Source organism: Podarcis melisellensis (genome assembly GCF_964234715.1).
Source record: "Podarcis melisellensis genome assembly, chromosome: 2".
NCBI lineage: Eukaryota > Metazoa > Chordata > Lepidosauria > Squamata > Lacertidae > Podarcis > Podarcis melisellensis.
In genome coordinates this window covers 55065773-55091413 of record NC_138529.1, presented here as the reverse complement: position 1 = coordinate 55091413, position 25641 = coordinate 55065773, and the positions used below count along the sequence as shown (strand labels likewise).

Genomic DNA, 25641 nt, shown 5'->3' with positions numbered 1-25641 from the left:
GCTAGGCATGTTCTGTTGCAGGGGCCACCAACCTTTCTAGGCCAATGGGCCTATTGGGATTTTTCAACCGAGTGCTGTTGTCAGCCCCCCACCCCGTTTCTGGACAATGCTCTCCCACCTCCTCTGGACCAACTCCTCCTCCCCCAGAAAGAGAAAGAAAGAGATAAAATGAAGCACTTCTCCTTTGGCTCTATGTACTTTTCCAGGGGGAAGCAGTGCTTCGAGGCTTGATGAGCATCGGGAGAAGATCTCAAGTGCTTCTGCCCATGGGCACCACATTGGTGAGCCCCACTGAACTGCACAGGAACCATCAGGAACTTAGGATTTTGAGATGCTCAACCACATAGGGCTCCTAACTCTGCACAACAGGAAAAGTTCTACTTTTAAGGCATTGTAGCGTCCAGACCCGATCTTCTTCGTTGCTCCTTTGCAGGCTCAATGTTACAGAAACGATAAAACTGAAGATACAAGCAACTTTTGTGACTAAAGAAATGCACACCACCCAACGCCACATCTTTTAAAAGAGCACTTTGTATTTTTTTGGTTAAAACTGCACGCCCTAGAAATACAATAAAATTAATTTTTTTACATTTGGAATAAAAAATATGGTTCAATGACAAATATTTTAACATCTTTTAAAAATAATGGTGGAAGTTCAGAAGGCACGTGGCAAAAGTGCCCAAACACTGAAAGCATGAGCAGGGAAATGAGAAATGGAGAAGCAGCCACCCAGCACCAATAGTAAAAAGAGCTCCCTTCTTCCATCGATAGCCACTGCCTTTATTTATTTAAATAAATAGTGCCATCATTGTGTTTCATAGTAGAGTAGGAGTCATTTCTTAGAAATGAACTGGACGATGCACAAAGTTGTGGTGAGATGGGGAAACCAGCTGACTAATGCCCGGGATGGTTTCAGTCGACTTCTGTTGTCCCACATGGCCTTAAGAACTCATTTCCTCTTTCATGAAACCACTTGTTTGATACTGTAAACAATAAAAGTTTTCGTTAGAACTGGGGCACCAGGCCCGTATGCAACCGTCTCACGTTGGGCACTGCGGAACAACATTTAGCTGAAGCAGCAAGGGGGAAAAACTGGTTGAATTGCACACATTCCTCCATTTATTTCCCCCTTCGCCACATAATATAGACAGTAGAAACGAGATAAACACACTGGTACCAACCCCAAATCTAAATCTTGTGATGCTTCAAAATTAAAGGTCCGATCCATCCCACATGTGCATGCAGGATGGGGACTGGGAAAGGACTTGACTGAGCTCTCTTTCCCTTTCTGCCTGGCCTTTGACCACGAAACGTGGGCACTCATGGGAGTAACTTGTGCTCACCCTGGGGGCGAAGAGGGAGAGCTGGGTGCATCTATGGATCTTCTGTTATGATGGCATGCCACACCCAAGGGCCAGCGGAAGGGACAAAGGTTCCCCACTCCTGCCTAGTGCTTAGCGAGCCTGTCCTAAAACCAAGGACCTGGGAGTCTTACTTACCCCACTTGCACCCTACTAACACCGGACATGCTGCATGCCGTGTCCGGTAATCACCTTCTCCACTTCTGAAGAGGTTATACCAAAATACCGCAGTCCCCTGAAAGTAAAAGAAAAGTCTTCACTGAAATAAAAAGTACTGTTTGTGCATGTTTCTGTGGGCATTTGCCACCAAACCTATAGCTTACGTTAATACAAGAAGATCACAATCACTTCCAGTCACCTCCTTGCTTATAAATTTCCCTGTTGCCGCTTTTAACAAGCTTGCAAAGGTAGCATTGTTTGGCTCAGTTCTCACATCACACCAATCCACCATTTAAAACAAACTATGGTTTGCTGTGAACAAGTAGCATTCCGGTGCATGCCGAGTGCAGCCAATATTAAAGGGGACTGCTGTCAGCCCCAATCACTGGATAAGTGTCATGGGAACATCTGTACAGCATGCACCAGAATGCTATTTGTTCACAGTAAACCATAAGGTAAAGGTAAAGGGACCCCTGACCATTAGGTCCAGTCGTGACCGACTCTGGGGTTGCGGCAATCATCTCGCTTTATTGGCCGAGGGAGCCAGCGTACAGCTTCCGGGTCATGTGGCCAGCATGACTAAGCCACTTCTGGCGAACCAGAGCAGCACACAGAAACGCCGTTTACCTTCCCGCCGGAGCGGTACCTATTTATCTACTTGCACTGGCATGCTTTCGAACTGCTAGGTTGGCAGGAGCAGGGACTGAGCAACGGGAGCTCACCCCGTCACGGGGATTCGAACCGCCAACCTTCTGATCAGCAAGTCCTATGCTCTGTGGTTTAACCCACAGCGCCACCTGTGTCCACAGTAAACCATAGCTTGCTTTAAATGATGGTTCGGTGTGGCATGGGAACTGGACCAATGTTTAGAAAGTTCCTGAAACAGTGAACATCTTTCAGGCAGGGAATGATTTTAAAATTCAGACAGATGCTTCCTGAATCAGATTTAGCAGATGGCCTGATTGTATTTTTTTTAATTAGTAGTGCTGGAATGTGCTTACTTTTAATCATTTTGCATTGCAAATCTAAGCCCAGAAATCACTATCACATTTGTTAATCAAGCCAGTTGCCACACCATATGGTCAATTGGGCAGGAGGGGTGCGGAACACAAAGAAGACTGGGAAATATTTAGAGCAAAAACAGTGGTCATAGCAGTTTTAGTGGGAAAACATGAGTAATAGACAAGTTCAGCTGTTACCTTCTTGGGCCAAATTGCTGCTCCAAAGTCTGGGAAAACTGTGGCACCTCCAGCTTCTACATCACTCATCTGGGGGTGGGGAGAATATCCATAAAAGTCATCGATGATTTGTAAGACTGCACAGATTAATGTATCATTTCCTCTATAGAAATGTTAAGTCAGTTACTCCTGTCTGACTTTTAAAAGCTTATAAATATGAGATGCCTAAAATCAATGGCTAACAAGGGAGTCTTAAAATGCTTAAGAAGCCACAATCCATAATCTAATTAATCAAAGCAAAGGATCAATTAGGTTATGGGTTGTGGATTAATCTGGATAAATAAAAGCATTTTTAAGGGACCCCCCCCCGGTTAGCCAGTGATTTTAGTTATCTCATATTTAGGGATGTTTTTAATATGTAATGCTGTATTGTTTTTAATACTGATTGGGAGCCGCCCAGAGTGGCTGGGGAAACTCAGCCAGATGGGCGGGGTATAAATAATAAATTATTATTATTATTATTATTATTATTATTTACAGGGTTTCGAAAGTCAGACAGCGGTAACTGACTTACAATCTGGTTTAAAAATAAGTATGGTGCCTGCTTTCAATTGAAATTAATAGTGGAATCCTATGTATATTGAAAGTCTCACTGTGATCAGCGGAGCTTATTCCCTAGCATGTGCATTTATGATTGTAGCCTGAATCCCCTCCAGATTTTTTTATTTTTATGGTACTCATTTGGTGAGAAAAAGCAACACTGCCATTTAGCCACATGTTTCCTTAGCAAATTTGAAGCATACCTTGGCACTGATAACACTGCTCAATTATACATGTCTCGGAGTGAGTCATTTATAGGTCTGACATGCGGCAATAAAACAGACACTGCTCTATTTCTGTGTTAGAGTAATTTCAGGTCAGTGAGCCACCAACTTGTACTGTAATGGAGTGATACTTACTTCCATGCAATGATTTGAATCCTAAGTTACCATTCTGTTTATGCAAGGACTGGGAGGGGGGAATAACCATTTTTGCCAACTACTTCCTCCATCTGCACTATAACACATAGCATTTCCAAGGTCCACCAACTCTCAGGAACAGATTTCCAGGAGTGCAGTTGGTGCAGAGTGAAGTGGGAAACAGAAAATCACTGTGCTGCGAACAGAACTCTGTTCTGTTGATGGAGGTAAGTTAGGACCCAAGCCACTGTGTTTAATTAAGGCAAGGAAGTAAGATTCCTCTAAAGAGGTATAAATCAGATTCAGCTCATTTCAAAGATGAATCCAAAGCCAGTGGCAGCAGTGAGAAGGAAAATATTGTGGCTCAGTCTAGTTAGTGCTATGTGGAATAGATGATGTGGAGATGAGAATTTTTGAACAAAAGAGGTTTGAAGATTCGTATGACCCATTAAAGACTACTAGGTCAATGAAACACTAAAGTATACTGACTCCTCCTTGACTGTGAAGTCGAGGAGGAGGTTACAGCGGCTATGATTAAGTGGTCACAATATTTTGGGTACTCAATAACTATGAAGCAGTGGGAAAACCTGTGGAAAATAAACTGGAATTTTACAGCCTGTTACTCTCTGAGAAAGAATTTTCTTAAAATGCAGCATTGGTGGTATTTAACACCTTGGAAACTGTCCAAGATGTTCAAAACTGTCCCAAATAACTGCTGGAGGTGTAAAGAAAAGCCAGGTACTCTATTCCATATGTGGTGGCAGTGTAAAGAAATCAAGGTGTTTGGGGAGGATATCCACAGAGAATTGGAAAAAATGTTAAAAAATATCTTTCAATAGGAAACCAGAAGCTTTCCTTTTGGGAATCACAGATTCGGATATTCCTTAAAAGGTTAAAGAGATATTCTTATATGCTACGGTTGCAGCAAGAATTCTCATTGTGGCAAATTGGAAAAGTGATAAAGTCCCATCAATATCAGAATGGATTAAAAAATTGGCTGAATATGTGGAATTAGATAGCATGTCAGAAAAAAATAAAAATAAACCAAAACAGGTATTTATCTCAAAATGGGAAGTTTTAAAAATATACTTGAAAAATAATAACTGTAGTCTAAGGTCATTTGCAACGTTTGAATAATTTCAGTAGCAGTGTTAAGAATGTTGTAAAACCTAAGAATGGATCAAGGGATATTAAACTTGAACAAAACTAGTTATGCAATGGCAGTGAACAAATAATACAGAATCTGTAATAAGGAAGGGACGGGAAGTCTGGTCGATAGAAAAAGACCACTTTTATTTTATGATTTGAAGGCTATTAGTTGATGTATTAATTCCCTTCTTTTTTGTTTGGTGGTGATGGAAATTTGTTTTCTTTTTCTGTATGGTGTGTTAAAGTGAATGGTAACAATAAAGTCTTTTTTCTTTTTTTAAAAAAGACTACTAGGTTGCCATATAGTGGCCGTTTTGATATATGCATAGGTATGCCTAGCAAATTCAAAACGGCAATGGCAACATAGCACCAGGAACCATCAGAAGCCCTCCGCAAGCCCAAAATCTTGAAAATATGCTGACTTGATTTAATTGGATATTACACAAACACACAGAATCCCTATACTTGCAGACTAGTTATAGCTATTCCTGTTGAACACATTTTTATAATACACAAAGATACTGTGGTGGTCCCCAATCCTTTGGAACACCCATTCCTCAGGAGTGCACATGCCCTTTACATTGCAGATTTTTAAACCTCTTTATAAATATGTAGATATATTATAATTTATAAATAAATAGTACCTTAATCACAGCTCTTACTGAAACCACAACTATAGCAGTTAGCTCAGCAGAGCAGATTGAATTATTTGACAAACAAGAAGAAGCACAATGAATTATCTGTTGCAGATATTGTGACTACGTGTTATGCTGATAAGGACCAGGGAAATCTCCACATTCAAGATCTACATTGGATGGCCACAGCACTGAGACCAGGACCAGTTCAAGATATTCTTGAATCACCAGGGTCACAGCAGACCTTATCATAGGTGAGACAGGTAGGCACCCAGTGCTCTCTTCTCCCCCAAAAAAACCCTATGAACTACATGGGTTGGTTGTGCATGTCCTGTAGAACATGTCAGACTTGCGTTCGACCAAGCGATTCTTCTGGAATCGCCCTTCGACGATAATTAACGACCTGAGCCTTTGATGAGGCTCCAAGCACGTTCCCATTACGCAGAGTATCCAGCACAGGGAAGGAGCCGAGATAGTATGAGCTACATGGCTAAAGAGTTTTATTTCTAATTACGCAGACAGAAAAGTAACATCCTCTCTCTGTGAGAGCAGAGAGCAACTGAAAAACAAAGGAACAGGAAACCAGTAACGTCACATCCGTCTCCTGTCTTCCATGAGACTTCCAACAGTATGGAATCTCTGGAATGTAAACAGAGTCTTGTGACTCCAAAGCACTGCACAGTGGCAACAAACAGAAACTAATAGAACAGAGGCATGGAAGTGTGACCTGGATCTGTCTGGTATGTGAGCATGTGGACCTGCTAAGCCCACTTTGGCTATATACAATGCTATTGCTGCAGGGCTGACGCAGGGAGAAGGTGGTTCTCGGGCTGCAAGAAGGTTTAGCCACCCCTGTTCTACAGCCTAGTAAAGAACTACATTTCATGCAGTAAGTTGTATTTATGCCAGTGGCATGACAAAGAGGTCTCACTCCACATATACAGGATTGGTCATACTTACATAGCTTAAAAAAGTGGCCACGCGATTCCCAGTCCCTAAATGCTTGAAAACATCAGGTTCCTCTTTCTATAAAATTAAATGAAAGTGAACTGCAAACTTCAAGCACGCATAGAAGGACACAGAGGTACTTACATAGTTAAGAAACGTCGCTAGCCTATTTCCATCCGATTTGAGTGTGTTGTCAAAGGGTCGCTGAAACAAACAAGAACTTTAACCCAACTTCCAAGGTTCCCTGTTTGTAGCTTTGGAAAGTGGGGAGTGCAGCCCTGATCCTATGTGCATCTATAGTGTTTGAGAGGAAGTTGTCCAATGGGAGTTATCCTAAGGCAATTGTGCACTGAACTGCAGCCTTTAGAATCCCAGGCTAAATAGTTGGCTAGCTTATTTATTAATGTGGCATAGCATACAAGGCCAATATAGCAACTACACCAAGCCAAAGTTTAGTGTTTCATCCTGTGATCAAACAAGGTTTATTCCACACAGGCACCATGCATGCTGGCAAGGTGTGAGAGAATTCTTTAGCTGCCCAATCAGCATGTATGGTAAATTTATGGCTGACATCCATGACACTATACAGGTAAGTGATATCTTATGACATCCCTGTAATTGGCTGTGCTTTATTCCTAAGATCACAGGTAGCTGGATCACAACGTTTCCAAAATGTGGAAATAAATTGAACTGCAGAGAAGCCTGTGGCCGAGCCAACAGACCTGTGATGGAGACTAGAGAGGGTTGTGTGAGTGTGCGCATGTGGCTGTGTACTACTGGCTGGAGAGAGAATGAGCAGCGCTTGTAACCCTGATCCAAAATCAGCCATGCCCGCACGGCTGCTCCTGAATGCATAAAAATATGTCAGATCTCATTAGGAATCTCTCTTATCTCTAGTTTGATCCTTAAAAATTATGTATGCTTAGCAGGAACACAGAACATCTTTGAAATTGAAATCTTACCCGTGAGAAGTCGAAGTGTGGTTCATACTGTCCTCCCATACCATAATTAGCAACCTAAGGTGGGAGGGAAATGACAAAAGAAAAGGTAATTAAATAGAAATAAAAGATTTCTTCTGTAGGTTAAAAGAAGAAACCTAGGTGATCTGTTGTACCCACTTGCATAACAAACTTGTCCCTCCTCTCCTTTCCTTTGCAGCCCCCAGAGAGCAGTTCAGCCTTGGACATATAGAGCAATGGCTGATTAAGTCATTCGCATTGAGCAGACTCATTGAAACCAATGGACTTCCAAGTAATTTAAGCTTACTGATTTCAATATATATCTCAGTTGGACATCACTCAAGAGTCTTAAATGATAATGCTGACATAATGGAAATATCAGACAGTTAGTTGGAGATGTAGGATGTGAAGAGGGAGAAAGTATTATGAAGTGAAACTGGTTTGTTCATGACTGAATTCCACAATTGTCCTGGATGGAGTTCAAAAAACAGCAGCTGGGGAAGACATGGTCTCCACCCACTACTGCATTCACAGTTCCCATTGGCACACTCTGCCTCATGAATCCATAACCTCAGCTCTTCAGCCTGCTCTATCTGCCAGAAGCTACAGCATTCCCTAGTACAGTGGTACCTCGGGTTAAGTACTTAATTTGTTCCAGAGGTCCATTCTTAACCTGAAACTGTTCTTAATCTGAAGTTACAGATAGGTAGCCGTGTTGGTCTGCCATAGTCAAAACAAAAAAAATTCCTTCCAGTAGCACCTTAAAGACCAACTAAGTTAGTTCTTGGTATGAGCTTTCGTGTGCATGCACACTTCTTCATTATCTGAAGCACCACTTTAGATAATGGGGCCTCCTGCTGCTGCCACGCTGCCGGAGCATGATTTCTGTTCTCACCCTGAAGCAAAGTTCTTAACCTGAAGCATTATTTTTGGGTCTGTAACCTGAAGCATATGTAACCTGAGGTACCACTGTATCTGGTACTCCAAGGCACTGAACTGAGATGAACCAAACCAATATGGAAACGCCTCAGCGCTGAAAATCTCTACTGATTCAGATAAGGGCCATAATCTAAAGTGGTAATTTATATGTCAAGCTGCTGTGGGGGGTTGCTGATGCAGCACTCCTGGGTGCACATGTGCATTCGGAGACATCCCTGACGCCCACATGGTCCCTTTCTACCTGTGAAATTAAGCCTTGAAAGAAGCATTCTGTTGCAGCCGGTAGACTAGGCTGAAGTGTGCTTGGTTGCAGGGGACTTGTGGTTCCCACAACACTTTCTCCAAATTGCAAATGGGCCCATAGCTCCCCAAAGTTTTGGCTACGACCTGCCCAGCAGGAGGCTTGCAGAAGGAACATAATATTATCTTTCCCTTCCCTCGCCTCCTTTTTCGATTCCGTTTCTGTAAGTTATGGCCCCACAGAGTTAACAAATGCCCCTGCTTCATAAATTGCAGCATGGAGACTGTGGTACTGATTGTCTCCCATGCCTAAGGAAGAATAACTCGCAGTGTGCTTTTGTACTTACCTGCAATAGTTCAGCTGTTTTCACTGTTAATCCTGTGATCTGCTCCATTCGGTGATTCACTTTGGCGATAACAAGATCGTCATTTTCTTCCAGCCATGAACTTGCAGAGGAGAAGATTTCACAGAGAAATTAGACCATTTTCTCCAGTCACTGTAAAATGAAGTATATTCCCATCCACCCTCTAATCCACAGCTCCCTGCATTTTTTGCTATTCTGGCTGGGGTTGGTGGAAGCTGGAACCCAACAACACCAGGAGATGTTCCCCATTCCTATCTTTATCCTATTGCTATCTTTAAAGAAAAGTTGACAAATTGCTTCTGTGAATGCTCAGTATGTGTTCAGTTTACAAAAAACAAAACCCCCAACTTCTCAAAGTTTCACCTTTCATCAACAGTACTTGGAAATGACTCCTACAGCAATGAGAATGATAATTATCCTCGGACAGCTTACCTTTTAGACACCCGGTAGTTTGCCACAGTTAATACGCCCGTCTTGGGGTCACGTACGGTAGCTCTTGCCAACTGTTTTCAAAAGAAAGTCAAGGTTTAATAACTTCAGCAGCACACATACACACAAAAATTACTGACAAAATTAATACAAGTTGACCTCCTTCATTCACAACCTTCCCATTTCTGCATCGGATAAAACTCTGTGTAGAAATGTTACGGGTAGATGATTTTATCATGTATACTGAGAAAGATGATATACTGCATTACTGGCAATGATAAATTTATCTCATATGAATTTTAAGCTCCATCAGAAGATTTATATAAACCATACCATCTAAGAAACAGGTTTCGGAGAACAAAACAAGAGCCTCCAACCTTCAGCTGTGATAAACTCTTGAAGATTACATCTTGCATTAGTCAATGCAACACAGAAACAAACAGAAAGTGACTGTGTAAGAGGAAAGGAGTCCATCTTTTTGTTTACGGGCAGGGTTGGGTAAGGGCTGATTGTAGAGAAGCCTCCATAACCAAGCCTTCCGATGTTTTGTACTGAAACACCCCTCAGCTCCAGCTAGCATGGAGTTGCTGTCCCAAACCTCTGGATTTCAGATTGGGGAAGGCTGCTCTAATGGAAGTGCCAGACACAATGAATGAACACACCCTTATATCTGCCAATAGGTCTGTACCAGTCCTGGTGCCAACTGCTACTGACTGAAACAGACCAGTAAAACCAGGATGGGTTGTACAGTCACAGCACCTGACCAAGCATCACTGCACCAACGCCTGTGATAGGAATGGCTTCTTCTTTGAGGCGAATGCACTTAAAGATGCTTCTGGAGTACTGCTAGAGTTGGAAGCATCTTTAGATTTAGATCAGGGTTGGGGAAACTTTTTTCAACCCAAGGCTCATAATCCCCTTCTGGGAAACCTTCCAGAGGTCATACCTCAACAGCTGGTGACTCAATAACAGGGCCTTGTTCATATTTGTACTGTATTCATATTTGTGCTATTTGTTTCTCATTAACAGATGCCACCTGAACAGTTAAAACTGCATACGGCAAGAAATATTAAATGCATTCGCAAGACTAGTGTAGCTCAGTGACGCTGATGAGGATTAATTATCCTCAAAAAAAGGGGAGAGGATTCCTAGTATTTCTAATATATCAACACAAAGGACTTAACTGGGAAAAACAGAGATTAGTACAAAGATTTGGCACATAATTGCTCTGAAAGGCAGCAAATTCTAATATGGAACAGCAGCCTGAGCCAGAACTGGGCTTTGAAGGATAGCATGGGGCCCTCAGTTGCTAACCCAGAAACAAGAGAAATAAGTGGAGGGAATGGTGTTTATGAAGATGGAACTGGCCAGCAATCCATTTTGGGCAATGGTGACGGGCCCTGGCCCACTAGCCTCTATCATTCCTCAAAGTGACCCTCCAGTAAAACTTGTTTCTGTTCAGCAGTTATGATGCTGCCACATTTATTTAAATCAAACTTAGGCTAAGATTTACTGTGTCCATTACAATCTACACAGCAATAGCTGTTTTCCACCTTATCATTCCCCCCCCCCCTTCAGTGTTTGATAATGTTTTCCTCCAGATTCTCTCATATGCTCTGAAATCCGCCTATTAATTTTCTTGTCTCGGCATGCAGTTTTTGGCACAGCAAAGTGCCAGAATTCTGACTCATCTGCTATTCTGTTGCAGGCTCTTGCTCCACAAATTATGGCCAGAAATTTGATCTGTTGAACCTTAATTGTACAATGAAGTTTTGCTTACAGTGATTAAAATTCTGAGCTCCATATTTATGCCTGCAATTGTCTTATCCTTGCCATACGGTTCCTATCTGAATGCTTCAGTTGCCATAAACAAGCAAGAAAAGAAAATATACAGCCTACATCCTAATATTAACTAGTGATGTGATATAGCTCCTCAGCAAAATTTGGAATCAAGTCAGCGGTCACACGCACCACTGGATTACTGTTGCAGAAAATGTTTACTTTCCCCCTCGAGTTCTGCATTGGCCTGTAAATTCAATTACACCTTCTTATATTAAAATGTCATTGTCTTTATCCAAACAGTGGATGCTAATTTTACCACAAACAGAGCTAAGCAGAAGCCACCAAAGGCTTCAGTAACCACTGGGAACCATTTGCAGATCCTAAGCATTGGAGAATTGTGTAGTCCATGAACATTATTATGAACTCGGCAATTACATAGTGAACTTCAGCAATATCACAATAGGCACTGGCATTCCTTTCAGTTGATGGTAGACTGTTGCCTCTGCAGTAAACACTTCTCTACACTCTGCCGTATTGTACAACAAATGGTTATCCAATGAGTACAAGAGCTAGATGAGAAATAAAATTTCCTAACCCAATCACATCTGCATTTGATAAATGTTTTGCAGAGATGATGCAATTAACATTAACGCCAAAAGATTTGTTCCACTATAAATCTTCATTTTTAGCTCACTTGTACTACAGTAAAACAACTTTATTTTAAGCAAAAATATCCAATTCCTTTAGTCTTTCCCCCACAGGCTGAAATCACCATGGTTTCAAAGTAAAACACTTTGTACAGTCCAGAAGTAATGTGATCAGAGTGCATCTCAATTGTTTGCCTAAATACATCAAAGCAAAGACTGAAGAAGCTGTGCATTTTTTAAAACCTGCACACCTTTCAATTTCAAACACCCTGCTGATTCTGAAAAATAAACCTTTCTCAAAACTAGATGTGCCTTCATTTAAAAACTAAAGCTAACTTCACAAGTAAAATTCCATGTGATTAGGAAGTATCTTGGCAATACTGAGTTACTGTGACTTTATTGAACTGTACTAATTGTTTGGATGAATTTGTTGTTGTTTGCTTTATATGCTATTGTCTTTGACAGTATAGTGATTGCAATGTTTGTTGTTCTTTAATGCTATTGTGATTATTGTAGGCCAGTTTGAGCTCAACATTCGTTTTTGGTAAAGCAGAATACAAAAATTAAACCTACTAAATCAACTCAAATATCATGCCAAAGACTGTCATTCTGGAAAAGTGTTGTGCTTCCAAATGCACCTAGAAATACACCTGGGAAGGATTTTTTTTAAACAACATACATAGAAAACATGCCTGCTGCTTTTCAACTATTTGGGTTTATTCAAAGCTAGGCTAAGTTGCTGTTTTCTAAGTATGAGGTAATGAGGAAAACACCCCAGAGTTTACAGAGGTGAAAGGCAGATGGAAGAATTTCAGCCAAGGCAAACTGGCTGATGAACAAAGAGTTATTACTTTAAAAGCATCTCAAAAAAAATTCATGCTCTCCAGAAGGTATCTGTTTCTTATTCCATCCCCAGGGGGTTACATTCATTTAGCAATAAAGGTAGAAAAGTTATACTGACCCTGTGCTACCGACTTACTTTTCTGTTACAGCTGCATGAGCAATAAATGCAATTATAATTTCAGTACCAGAGTCTTGTAGAATGCCACATTATGAAAGAGCTATTTTTTTTTAAATTTCATATGAAGGGCCATAGCTCTTGGAAGAGAACATGCTTCAATGAAAGAGAACCTAGGATCATAGGGTTCAATTCCTGCTATCTTAAGTTAAACGGATTTCAGGTTAACGGGTGATATGAAAGACATCTGAAAGAAACTCTGCAGTGTGTCTCAGTCGAAGTAGACAATACCAAGCTAGACAGGGCAATCCTCTCACTCAACGGTTTTCTTAGATTATTATGCTAAAGTATGGTTTAACATGAAGTCAGTGAGTCTCGGGCACTCTCTCCTTTCCTCTCTTTCTCTGGGATGGCTGCAAGGATGAGACTGGAAGTTTTCACTTCCATTAAAAAAAAACCTAACCAAAATTAATCATTATGTTCTTATGTGAGAGGCCAGAGCAGAGTGTACATAAACAAAAAAAATGATGGTTTATTGAAACAAGTCAACTTCAAACCATAGTGTATGAAGTTGGCTTGTTTCCTTAAAGTTTAGGGTTGGCTTTAAACCAGAATTAATATTAACCTGTTTAGGGTTTGGACATAGCACTGAAAATGGAAGTGGCATCTTCCTTGGGACGGGGGTAGGCCGTGAGGGTATGCCTTGAAGAAGCGTTAGGCCATGAGGATGACTTCAGTGTTATGCCCAAGCCAGGCAAATACAAGGCAGCTTCATATGTTCTATCAATTCAGTTTTCACTTCTTATTAGAATGGCTTTAAAACTATCCGCTCAATAAACAACATAAAAAACAATGTGGCTGCAACAGTTATTAAAAAATGGTTGGGAAAGGAAGAAAAGGGGTCAGAGACTGAAAAAGGTCATTATCAAGTGGTCCAATAGAAATATTTCTCATTTCAGTTTTGTGCCAGGCAGCACAAATTATAATGAATAAAACATTCAAGTCAACATCACTGGTCTAGCGCTGCCACAAATCTTGTACTGTGTGTTTTAATGACTAAAGGAATAAAATATTAGCACCCAAGCCTACTAACTATGGCCTAAAATCTCCTTAACTTGTGCTGTCTGTGTCATTCAGACATAGTTTGGAGCCAAGAATGAACTATAGACAGCTATAAAAAGTAAAGGAGAAGAAAATAGTAAGGAGAAGTTTGTGCCTTGAACAAAAAATACACTTAGAAATGATTCTGCTGATGGGTCAAGGAAAGATGCTCCCTATTCCACAATAGAGCTCCAATGAAGTGGTTTGATTTGACTATGGGTTCACTGGCATATTGCAACTACAATATGATTGCATCCTACATGGTGGGGATTCTGCATATACAGGTGGCAACCATTTTAGGCATGCCCAATTGATGCACAGTCACCAACACATGAATCCTTTTGGACCCGGAAAAGGGCAAAATGAAGGCGGAATGGGGTGGGGTGCACTTATGCATGGCCCGCTGACATGTGCGGGGGCCGGGAACAGAACCCTCATGCAAAATGGTCACCACGTGTACGTGAAAATTGCATAACCCAAACCCTTTGGAGACACCCTGCAGATAGCGGAGGAAGGGAAGAGAGCAAAAGAATCCCTAGTACTCCCAGAACCAGTGCGGTGAGCAGGCCTTGTCCCCCAACAAAGGTGGACCTCCTTATGTGCCTGCTAACTCCAAACAGACTCAGTGCGAAAAGAGCTTTTAAGCTCTCTGTCTTGCTTGGATTTAACTTGTGCAACTTCAGCCAGCTCACCTCCAAACACACATGGCTGAAATTGCTCAGGATAAATGTGTGTAAGATGTGATTATCCTGTAACTTGTTACAACCACTCCTCATGTAGCTGGGACGAACTTTGCTTCATCACAGTAAATCACACTCTTGGAACTAGGACAATGGGCTCTTGACATCTCTAAGTCACCCAAGCTCAATATTTCAATCAAAATATCACATTAGCCCAGTGAAAGACTGACAAAGACTTGAAACACTTACTTTTGGTTTAGCCAGCTCCTTAATCTTCTCTATTTCTTCATCAGATAACACGTCATAGTACCTGACAATGTGAGGGCTGTCCCATTCATCTTCTTCTTTAAAAGGTGCTATAAGGAGGTGGGGATTTTGATTCCCATTGTGGTACCTACAGAACAACCTCTTCTGTCTTCGAGGTGTCTATGAATAAAGTCAGATAAATGTACTATTTTGAATGTTGAGTTTAGGTTCAGTCAAGGTTAATTAATCTCTACGTATAAATAGACTTCAGTGTTATGTCTAATATTAATTGAGCAGTTATGCATTTATAATTTGTTGGGAAACCATCTTCAAGAGTACTCATCTGAGAAAGGTTTCAAGGGGAGCTTCAAGAACAGCTTGACAATTCAACTAATGACCAAGGAGTGTGGTGGGATCTCCCTGACTGGGGATACCGTACCTCTGAGTATCCTGCACTGAACAGGATGTTGAGAAGATGACCCACAAAGGGACCCTCCAACTCTTATTATTCTATATACCATGTTTGGTAGTTATGTCCCCAAGAATCAAATATAGCAACATGATACTTCAACAGCTCTTCTTGATCATTTCTCACAAGTTAAACTGTTGCTTCTGAAAAAAAAAGGTCTTAGCTTACAACTGGGGTCTCCACTGATACAAACAGCAGCAGAAAAGCTGGCTTTAAAGGGGTTTGAGATTGTGATTATGAATAAATTGTCGGATATGATTCAAAGGATCATACTGGTTTGGGGGATACAGATGACACCTGTTCAGAAATAGCAACTTTGTGATTTCCAGTCTGATACTGGGTTCGGAATTTTGACTCAGAAAGATTGTTTTGCTTTTGTTTTTGTTTGTTTTCATTAAAAATGACTTAATGTTTAAACTAAAATATTCTGCAATCCTGAAATTCCCTGTGGACTTTTTCAGAAGCCAAAGGGTAGTGTCTGTTTGTTTGGGGGATGCATTCCCAGAATATTTACTGCAGCACGATAGGTTAAATCTGCCTTTGGAATGGTCTTTCTCTCACCATTTTCACACCTTCTCCTCTGCAAAGAGCCTCATAGATTTCACGCTCTGGCAGGTAGTCCTGGGGCCTTTCATATATCTCACTGTGCGTTGTTGGCTCTGTCGTATCTGAGGTCTCATTGATTGTCTTGGCTTCTTTTTCTTTCTCCAGCAGCCTCTCAAAGTACCGCATGTTGCTGCCTGCCCTCTCGTGACTGGGATCTTGGTTGGGAAAGAAAGGCAAGAGAGAGAGAGAGAGAGAGAGAGAGAGAGAGAGAGAGGAGACAGATAAAGTGATACTATCTGAGGAATCTGATCAAAGGGGGACTTCAAGCCTACAACATTACACCAATTATTTTGTGCAGTCAAGTGTACTCTCCCCTCCTCCCAACACTACTTGAAAAATAAAACCACGGAAAGCGAGCTCTCTGGAGTCAATTAAAGTTAAGATCTTGATTCTGGTAAAAAGTAAAAAAGCACACCAAGGAAAGAAGCAGTTCAACTGACTCTTTCAGTTCGATAAAGAATACTATTTCTGCTGTACCACATATGGCAGAGGGAGCAAACATGGTCCCTCTAGGTGTTATTGGACTCTATTATCCACCACCATTGGCCATGCTGGCTAGGGCTGATGGGAACTATAGTTCAATGCCACCTGGAAGACACAACATTATCTACCTCTGACATATAGCATGTCTTTACCTTTAAAAGGAGCCCAAGCTGTACAGTAGAATAAAGGAAGCATCTATTTTCATGATGATCTACCCAACAGAACATGCCAATCAAGTAATGGAATGAGAAATTCTTTGCACTGCCTCCAAAACAAGGTAAATCTCTCTTTCTAGTATGTGTATGGTGGAGAGCAATACAAAGATTGACTCTAAGGTTCAGGATATTTTAGAGATCGCTTGCAAAAAAAACCTCAGAACAGACTAGGGCAGGGGGTTGAAATGACAAGAAGTCATTCATTCTCCCCCACTCAAAATCTGCTTTCTGGGCTTAACTTTTTCTCTTGGAGAGAAGAAGAAGAAGAGTTTGGATTTGATATCCCGCTTTATCACTACCCTAAGGAGTCTCAAAGCGGCTAACAATCTCCTTTCCCTTCCTCCCCCACAACAAACACTCTGTGAGGTGAGTGGGGCTGAGAGACTTCAAAGAAGTGTGACTAGCCCAAGGTCACCCAGCAGCTGCATGTGGAGGAGCGGGGAATCGAACCCAGTTCACCAGATTATGAGTCCACTGCTCTTAACCACTACAAGAGGTTGCAATAGCTTTGTGGGATGGGAGAATCAGTGCTTAAAAATAAAAAGGCTGCCACAACAAAAACGGTATTTTGCCACTCATGGATGGTTGGCTTAGCCATGTCACTCACTGTTTGTTTTGCACCGTTAGCCAGAAAAAGAATCCTTGCTGTCATTTAAAACAAAATCAACCCCTCAATCCACATAAATCTTCATCCCTTATAGAACCAGAGATACAAAGCAAAGTATGCATGTACCATTCTTCAGTGCAAGCACATGGGTTTGTAAGGGTGCCTGCATTGGGGGACATTGCAAATATCTTGCTTTAAATTTCCTGTGGATACAGAAGCAGTGAGAACATGGGTGTGAGCATTCCTTCTGTTGTTCAGTGATCTTTCCCAGTATTAGTTGCTGATGCCTAAGCAACCAGCCAAGGCAGCTAAGCTTTTGCTTCACTCAGAGTCCCTTCTCAAGCTGTTAGCCATGCCCCCAAACACTCTTTGTGAACTGGGATAGAAATAGAGACTACCATGAAACTGAAGCGAAATGATGTTACTGAAATCTTGCATCTTGAACTGTTACACATTGCTTCTCACCAGCCCTACAACAGACTAGACTGATTAAAAGGAATATGCCTAAATCAGCATTTCAACACTATCTCCCCTACTTCAAAGCCAAATTTAACACCAGCACGTCATCATTCCTATAGGAATCACAAGTGAAGGCTGGTCCATTATGTCAAATGGAGCACTGCCCCCATCAACCTCAGCCAGCCCCCACCTGCCTGCCTTCTTACAACCAGTCCAGGGGGTGACACAATCTGTCAGCCTCTTCCTCCTCTGCCTGTGTTGCCCTGTTAGAACTCAGCAGGGGAAAGGGTGGGTACAGAGTTAGTTGAATCTGCCTGTCATTGGCTCTGGCTCTACTGTTGGTCTCCCTGCTTTCCCACCTATCACTGCTCTCCCCCCCCCCCCCCGGGAACGACTATCAAAATTTTGACTGCTAAAAAAAAAAAATCCAGAACAATGTTCAAGTTTTCATTGTTGGCGTAAGTCAAGGAATACCTAATGTGGTTCCTCCAGAAGTTGCTGGACTCCAATTCCCATCAGTTCCAGCCAGTATGGCCAGTGGTCAGGTGTGGAGGGAACTGTGGTCCAACAACATATTGAGGGCACCATGTTGGCTACCCCAGTTTAAGGGATTTCTGAGAGAAATAGAGTGGATTGTTGTTCCAGGTTAGATAAACTGAACTTTAATCCAAGTGACTGACTGATGCCAGATGTCACGAGGCAAAGGAGTGACTCAGAAACCTTCTACGTCTGCTAGTTTGCCAACACCACCATATGTTTCTGAGAGGAATTTATCAAATCTGTCCAAATGTGTGGGGATGTTGATGAATTATGCTCTCTAGACAATTCAGAAATCCTGCTGCAGGCAATGGTATTGCTTTTCCATTTTATATTCAGTGTAAAACATTAACATTTGATACAACATGACACCTTGGAGGGCTTTTAAAACTTAAAAGTAAGTCAAGGATCATTTAATCATACATTTAGAGTGAAGCTGAAACAGCCAGCAACTAGCAAATGGCATGTAAAATGCATGAAATACCAGGAAAGGGATGGGGTACAGAGCATATAGGAGAGGAAGCTTAAGGGAAAGGAGCCGTTTCAGGTCCAGTAACTTAACTTTAAACGCCTGGCCTTGTGAAGCATAAGGAAATAGAAGCTGAACTATTGTGAGCTAAGTTGAATAGTTAGTCTAAGTGTTTATGTACCCGAGGAGACAGATTCTACTCTATGGGAAGAAAAGACTTTTCACTTGGCAGAAAATAGCCAATCCTATAGTACAGCATGCTAAATTCAACAGGACTTCATTCCAAGTACAGTGGCACCTCAGTTGTCAAATATAATCTGTCCTGGAAAACCGTTCAACAACTGAGGCACAAAGGGCGGTCAGCAAAGTCAATGGAGAAAAGCACGCAGGGGAAGCCTTTTGACTTCCGAGGCATGTTCGAAAATGGAAGCAATTACTTCCGGGTTTTCAGCGTTCAAAAACCAAAATGTTCGGCTTCTGAGACGCTCGGAAACCAAGGTACCACTGTCTAGGCATATCATAGGGATGAGAAACACCTGCCCTCCAGAAGTTGTTGAACTCCACCTCCCATCAGTCCCAGTCAGCATCACCATTGGTCAGGCATGATGAGAGCTGGTAGTCCAGTCCCTGGCACACAGTGGTGAGGCGTCAGGAAAGAAGTGAAAATCTTGGCAGGATTTCAACACAGAAAGCAGGATGACTCTATGCAATGAAGCAAGTTGGTTGGTTGTCTCTCACTCCCTCCCATTTATGGAAACCTCTACCGGATTAAAGCTGGTTCCATGCCCTCTCTGACTGCTTTTGTCTGTATAGAATGTGCCCTTCAAATGTGATGTCTCCTGTGTACAGAAACCTCTGACTGGAGTGAGGCTGGAATGTAGCACTACCCCGCCCACTTTCAATTTAGGCCACGCCCACCTCTGGCACATGATCCCTGGAAGGTTCTCCAGGAAGCAGTGCAGTCCTTAGGCTGGAACGCAGGTCCTCTGCCCTGGTCCTAAATGTTTACCATATCACAAAAAGCAGCGCTTTATCCTACTTTGGCTTCTCCACTTGAGGTGCAGGTAGCTTTCCAGCGTGCTAGAAGAATGCATGATTTGTCCTTCTTACCAAGAGACACCAACCGCCTTGTGAGCTCCATAGCCCTTTGTATGTCGCCAAGTTGGAAGACGCCATAGCTGAGATAATCCAGGATCTCCGCCTTCGTGATGGCTGCCTCTTCACCATCATCGTGCTTTTTCAAGGCCTGCTGCATCCAGAGCACGGTGTGGTAATAATCCGCATCATTATACACTGTTTTGCCCATGCTAAAGCAGTCGTCCACTGTCAGGACTGATCTGTACTTTGTTCCTGAATTGAGAGACGCAAATGTTAAGTAAGACCTAGTGACTTCTACTCACATTTACAACTTTCCTGAAGGCTAAAGCCATCTGGAATTCCATTTATCACCCCCATGTTTTCAAATGGACACACTGAGCCGATGTCCCTGTTTCTCTGTCAGGTACAGGTCTTCAGCTCCAAAGGCTGCTCTTGCTACTGAAGGCACCTGGAGACCATCCAGCTTTGAGTCCTGTAAAACCTGGTCTCTGCTTCTCTGGATCCTTTCCACCTGGCCTAGTCCACACTAGCTTTGGGGTTGTAGCTGGGGGCAATGCCTTGCATTTGATATGTTGTACTGTTTTGCTGCTATTTGAAACATTGTGTTTGCAATTCCATTAGTGGATCATTTAATCTTCCTATATATTTATTAACAGGAGGAGTTTGGCCTATAAACATTTGTATTTCAATTTTATCATGCTTATGTTCTTGAAATGTTGCTATATTTTATTACGCAAAACACTTCCGACTTTGTTGTTACCTGTTTTGAGCTGTTTTGAGCACTACTGAAAAGCGGCACACTAATAAAATGATGAAAATCCAAGAAAACAATGGATTTCTTAAATGACCTCACCTGCCTACCCACAACACCTACAGAAGCAACAATGTCTGTGCATGTTCACTGGTCTCATGCTGCCTTGGCACACTGCAGAATATTGAAAAAGCAAGCCCAGAGAAAACTGACTTGGAAGTTGGACCACTCACTTGATTTCAGCCTCTAACTCACTTTCCTTCCAGCTGGGGCCTAAAGGGGGATGGCTGGAGCCAGGAGGACACATTCCATCCAGGACACCACCTCTGAACTCAATCCGCCCCCCCTTTTTTTTAGGATCCTTTAAGCTGCTAGGCAGGCCACTTGCAGTTGAAAGGACTGGGGTGGGGGTGGTTGAAGAAACATATTTCCTTTTTTGCTGTGCAGCTGAAAGTGAGGAACCAAGCACTCCATTGAAGAGGACGTCATTCTTTCCCTTTTTCTAACTCTTGGCTGACATACATTAAATAACTTGAAAATGAAAAGCAGTGGTGTGTTTTAATAATGCACTGCTTGTTGCCACCAGTGGAGAAGAGGGAACATGAAGAACATTCAGAGCCCAAATTCCTCCTTCACAAAGGATCCTTTAAACTACAATGAAAGCCCTTCTGCTTTTAAAAAGATGCAGGATGAGCAGAAGAACGCAAAGAAAGAGTGTCCTGAAACATGCCTTCTCCGAGCCCAGTGCTTCCACCCACGCACCGGGCCCTTTTTAACTTCAATGGGAGGGCTGCCTTTTTGCAGCTCAGAGCCTAGACATGGCTTCCTCAAACTTGGCCCTCCAGATATTTTTGGCCTACAACTCCCATGATCCATAGCTAGCAGAACCAGTGGTCAGGGATGATGGGAATTGTAGTCTCAAATCATCTGGAGGAAGCCTGCTCCAAACCATGAGGGATAGTGAAGGTTTGTTCTTCACTACTCACGCTTTGTTTGTTTCACTCAAACAAAGTAAACAAGTATGGATGTGCCCAAGTGCCTTGCCTGGAGAGGTAGAGCTGTAATGCTGGCTTTCCCAGCAGCAATGCCACTGCTTCTAGCCAGGGCGGAGATGGCACAGTATGGAAGCCAGCCACTTCTGCGCACATGGATTTGGATGACACAACAAGTAAAGCTACCTGTGGTTTGTTGCTCCCAACACGGCCAGGAGCAAGGAAGGAGTGAAGCAGGGACTTCTGAGCAGTGTGCACAAGTACACTCCTCATTCAGACTTAAACAACAGTTAAACATTACTATGGCTTAATGTGATGTGCAAACACAGGCTGTATGTTCAAGTACTGAGTGCAAAGTATTATCCAAATAGCCTGGAGAGCCTCACAGAACTGTTGTGAATCTAGATTTTGTCCACAAATGGAACAACATACCCCTACTCTAAGCTTCAGTGCCCTGATTTGGAGAATTAACAGATTGTGGGCATAATTCTTTGATGGTGAAACTATATTTATATACATTTGCCTGCGGACATTCATAGTCACTACTTTCCAAATAAACTGATCCATGTGAGAAACCAGAATGAGTTAATGCGATTTAAAGCCAAACATGTTTATACTAAACACGAAGCCTGTGTGAGTTACTTTTCTTGCTTAAAAAATGTTCAAATGCATGAGAATCTCAATTATCACCAGAGTGTTAATACAGTTTGCCAAGTTCTTGTTCTGCTTGAAAATCCTACGTGGTGACCTTAAAATGCCCTCTAGTCCAGAAATACTGAGCTAACATACCAGTCTTAAGGAGAATAGCTCTACTTAAGCAGTGCCTGCATTTGCAAAAAGAATTCAGCCAACAATTTAGATTCTGTATTCTTGTTGGAAACATAAGCAAATTGCAACAAACTATGACGAGAGTATTATAAATCTCCAGGCTTGTTTCTGTGGTTTCATGTTGATGCTCTAGATATGGCTTAGTAGGCTTTTCCAAAATCTGGTGAAGATTACAAGACTTTAATGGCTGACCACAGGTCTGGAAATGCAGAAAAACTGGCACGGTACCACCACCAGCAATTGTGTTTGAGAGGAAACTCACCATAGAAGAAAACTTTGCTTCACCACTTACTCAACTGTTATTGAACATATATATTGAGAAACTAAAACACAAGAATCAGTGTGTTTAATGAAGTCAACAAGTAGCTTCTGACCATCACCTGGAAATGCTCCTTTTGATATTGTTTCCGGGTCAAGCTTGTAGGTGTCCTGCAAACGCATTAATGCCTTGGCAGCTCCCGTCTCATCTTCTTCATTTGGGAAGAACTGACGATGAATTGTGAGATTTGCAATAAAACCTTTATTTGAACAAGACGGAAATGGTTAGCACTATGGGTCTCAGATGCATATAAGTGATACCAGATTGGTTGGCAATTGGAAACATTTATTCTATCTACAACAATCCCTTGTGGGATTCCAACAGATGAAATTTAAACATGAACTATCAATGTTCTCATCGGGCTCTGTAAAACTATATATATATGTATATATATATATATATATGCTTTCGTAGATTTTCACGGGTACAGGAATGCAGGTTTTGGTGTCCTCGGGTGTCTTCCCGTGTAAAAGTTGGGGTGTCTAGGCGACGTTTCGACGAGGTCTCACTCGTCATCTTCAGGCTGGTGCTTTCGGCTTCTTGTTACTGGAACAGAGCAGGATCTCAGTGTTTGAGTTCCTGTAAATACTGTTGAGGGGGTGTGGTGTATAGCCTCCAATGTTCTGGGCAGAGAGGAAGTTCCCAGGCTAGTGTTCTCTGCCCAGAACATTGGAGGCTATACACCACACCCCCTCAACAGTATTTATAGGAACTCAAACACTGAGATCCTGCTCTGTTCCAGTAACAAGAAGCCGAAAGCACCAGCCTGAAGATGACGAGTGAGACCTCGTCGAAACGTCGCCTAGACACCCCAACTTTTACACGGGAAGACACCCGAGGACACCAAAACCTGCATTCCTGTACCCGTGAAAATCTACGAAAGCATATATATATATATATATATATATACCGTAGCTTTTGCTATTTGGCATGAAGATAAAAATTCATGAACTAAACACGCAAGAGATATTAAGGGGGGAAATCTGAATAAGCAAGCAATTAAAAGTGGGTTTAGGCAACAGGGAAGGAATATTTGGAGCTTTCTAATGAAGTGTTCCACGTTCAGCAGACTCCAACTGCCATCTACTCCTGCCAGCATGGTCAATGGTCAGGAATGAGGGGAGCTGTAGTCTAACAACATCTGGAGTGATACAGGCTCATCCCGTCCAGAGTAATGGGGTCCAATACATGATACACTCAATGGCTATCATGCTTTCCCAGTACCCAATGGTTCAGCTCGGATGTAGCAACAAAACCATGGATTGGTTATTGGAAATAAGCCTCAGATTTGCACATTGATCCTCCTGCTTTTCCTCACATGTTCCAAATCCCAACCTCACCACCTGGTTTAAACAAACCATACCATGCTATAGTTTCCAATTCTGGTTTGAAGGCTAACTGTGATTTGCACAAACTGTTGTTTGACCAATCTGGATATACGCAATGAGAAATCATGGCTTGCCCAAATCAAGAAATGATGCAGAGAATGAAGAAAGAAGAAACAAAGGTGGGGAGAAGAGGACACATGAGTCCAAGGCTCAACTCTGATGGCCAGACTATGGTTTCATTTTTGCACCTGAAATGGAGCGGTGACTTGCTGAGAGCATGGTTGCCAACCATCACACATAGCTCCCATGATGCATCTCTGCCAAACCGATCCCACATGGAAGGGAAAATGCAGGTCATCTGAATCCATCTTAAATATGTATTCTAATTATATCTCCTGTTTACAGATCTAATAACACCTCAAATAAAAACAAGTACAAAAGTTCAACATTCAGCTAAGGGCCACCAACCTAATGCAAGGGCGATGTATTCATTAACATGGCTTTATACATACAGCACACCTTCTCTTATGGGACTATCAGAAGCGATGGTTCTCCAGAAGCTAGTAGACATCATTTCAAGAAAATTCCAGGAATGGAAACAGCTGATAAAAATTGTGACCCAAAGAAAGAAACCAACAAGGTTTCCCAACAATGAGTGCTCCCCGAAAGGAATGGTTCCAGAGCAGCCTGTCTAGTCATCACGGCTAATAGCCAAGAATGATGCGAGTTGTAGTTCACCAAAACATCTGGAGAGTACCAGGTTGCAGAAGCCTGCTGTAGACCAATTGAATTATGAGAAGATTTGACAACAAAAAGAGTTTGAGAGAAGATATAGTGGGGTAAGCTCAAACTCACAGCCTTTTCAATGGCTCCGGTACGAGAAATAACAGGAGGAAAAGAAGCTTATGACTGGCTTTTTCCTTAGCTGTAAAAGACAGTTCCAAACCACCCACCCTGTTCCAATAGCTGTGATCCAGCAAACAATGTACAGAGCCAGATTTCACTGTCAGCTATAGAAGGCAAAGATCTTCAAGCACAAGCCATTCTGCAGCAGGATGTGAGATAGGCCTGGCTGCACTCCCAGTACTCAGTCACATATGGCCAATATCTTAGAAACAAAGGAAACACGAAGCACCAACTGTGAAGCAACCATCATCTATTATCAGTTTTGCACAAATCCTTCATCAATAAAGATAGCCATCTTCTGCCACTCTCAGAAGGCTGCAGAAGTTCGATTTTATTTGGAAAACCGCTGCAACATGTGGTATACCTCCTGGCTGAAAAGAGCACGTTTCAAAGTCTTTCCCCTTTAGCCTGAGTGAATGCACGCACACACAAAACATATGTGGTTGATTTCTGAGAAACAGCATTTCCTCCTTTATAGTCAAGCGTTAGCAAAGTCTTCCTTGTCCCAAAAGCTGTCTTGCAAAATAGGTAAGCTTTAGTATATGGGACAGTTCTAGAAGAACAACGAAATAGTATTACAGATAGCTTCCCTTAACGTTGCGATTTAGAAAACAGCTTCAACAAGCTTTTGGTTCACAGCAAACTCAAGAACTTCTGCAATTCACAGCTGGAGAGGAGAATTTAATTGCCATGCGCCATTGCGACCCAACAAAGCCAGTGACTAAAAGCATTGAAGCCTGTATATGAAAGGAAAAGTGATCCATACAAGATTCAAGCATTACGTTCCAATGACAACGTATATTCTACAAGACCAGATTTGAAAGGGGATGGGCATGGGA

General features: G+C 42.1%; 1 protein-coding gene across 6 annotated transcripts in view; it reads right to left on the bottom strand.

The window, feature by feature from the left end:
- Nucleotides 1-756: 756 nt before the first annotated feature.
- The window catches only part of P4HA2 (prolyl 4-hydroxylase subunit alpha 2), a 53836-nt gene continuing 28951 nt past the window's right edge, over nt 757-25641 (bottom strand). For 5 of the 6 annotated variants that reach the window (XM_081893899.1, XM_081893897.1, XM_081893896.1 and 2 more), the window contains 11 exons: nt 22630-22767; nt 19691-19930; nt 15766-15965; nt 14739-14915; nt 9325-9395; nt 8875-8974; nt 7352-7405; nt 6402-6467; nt 2720-2788; nt 1500-1596; nt 757-983 (listed from right to left, as the gene is read on the bottom strand). In XM_081893899.1, coding sequence (XP_081750025.1) covers nt 913-983; nt 1500-1596; nt 2720-2788; nt 6402-6467; nt 7352-7405; nt 8875-8974; nt 9325-9395; nt 14739-14915; nt 15766-15965; nt 19691-19930; nt 22630-22767 — 1283 coding nt within the window. In that variant the 3' untranslated portion in view covers nt 757-912. Of the gene's footprint in view, nt 984-1499; nt 1597-2719; nt 2789-6401; nt 6468-6533; nt 6594-7351; nt 7406-8874; nt 8975-9324; nt 9396-14738; nt 14916-15765; nt 15966-19690; nt 19931-22629; nt 22768-25641 lie in introns of all 6 variants that reach the window. The other variant, XM_081893900.1, reaches the window with a different exon arrangement.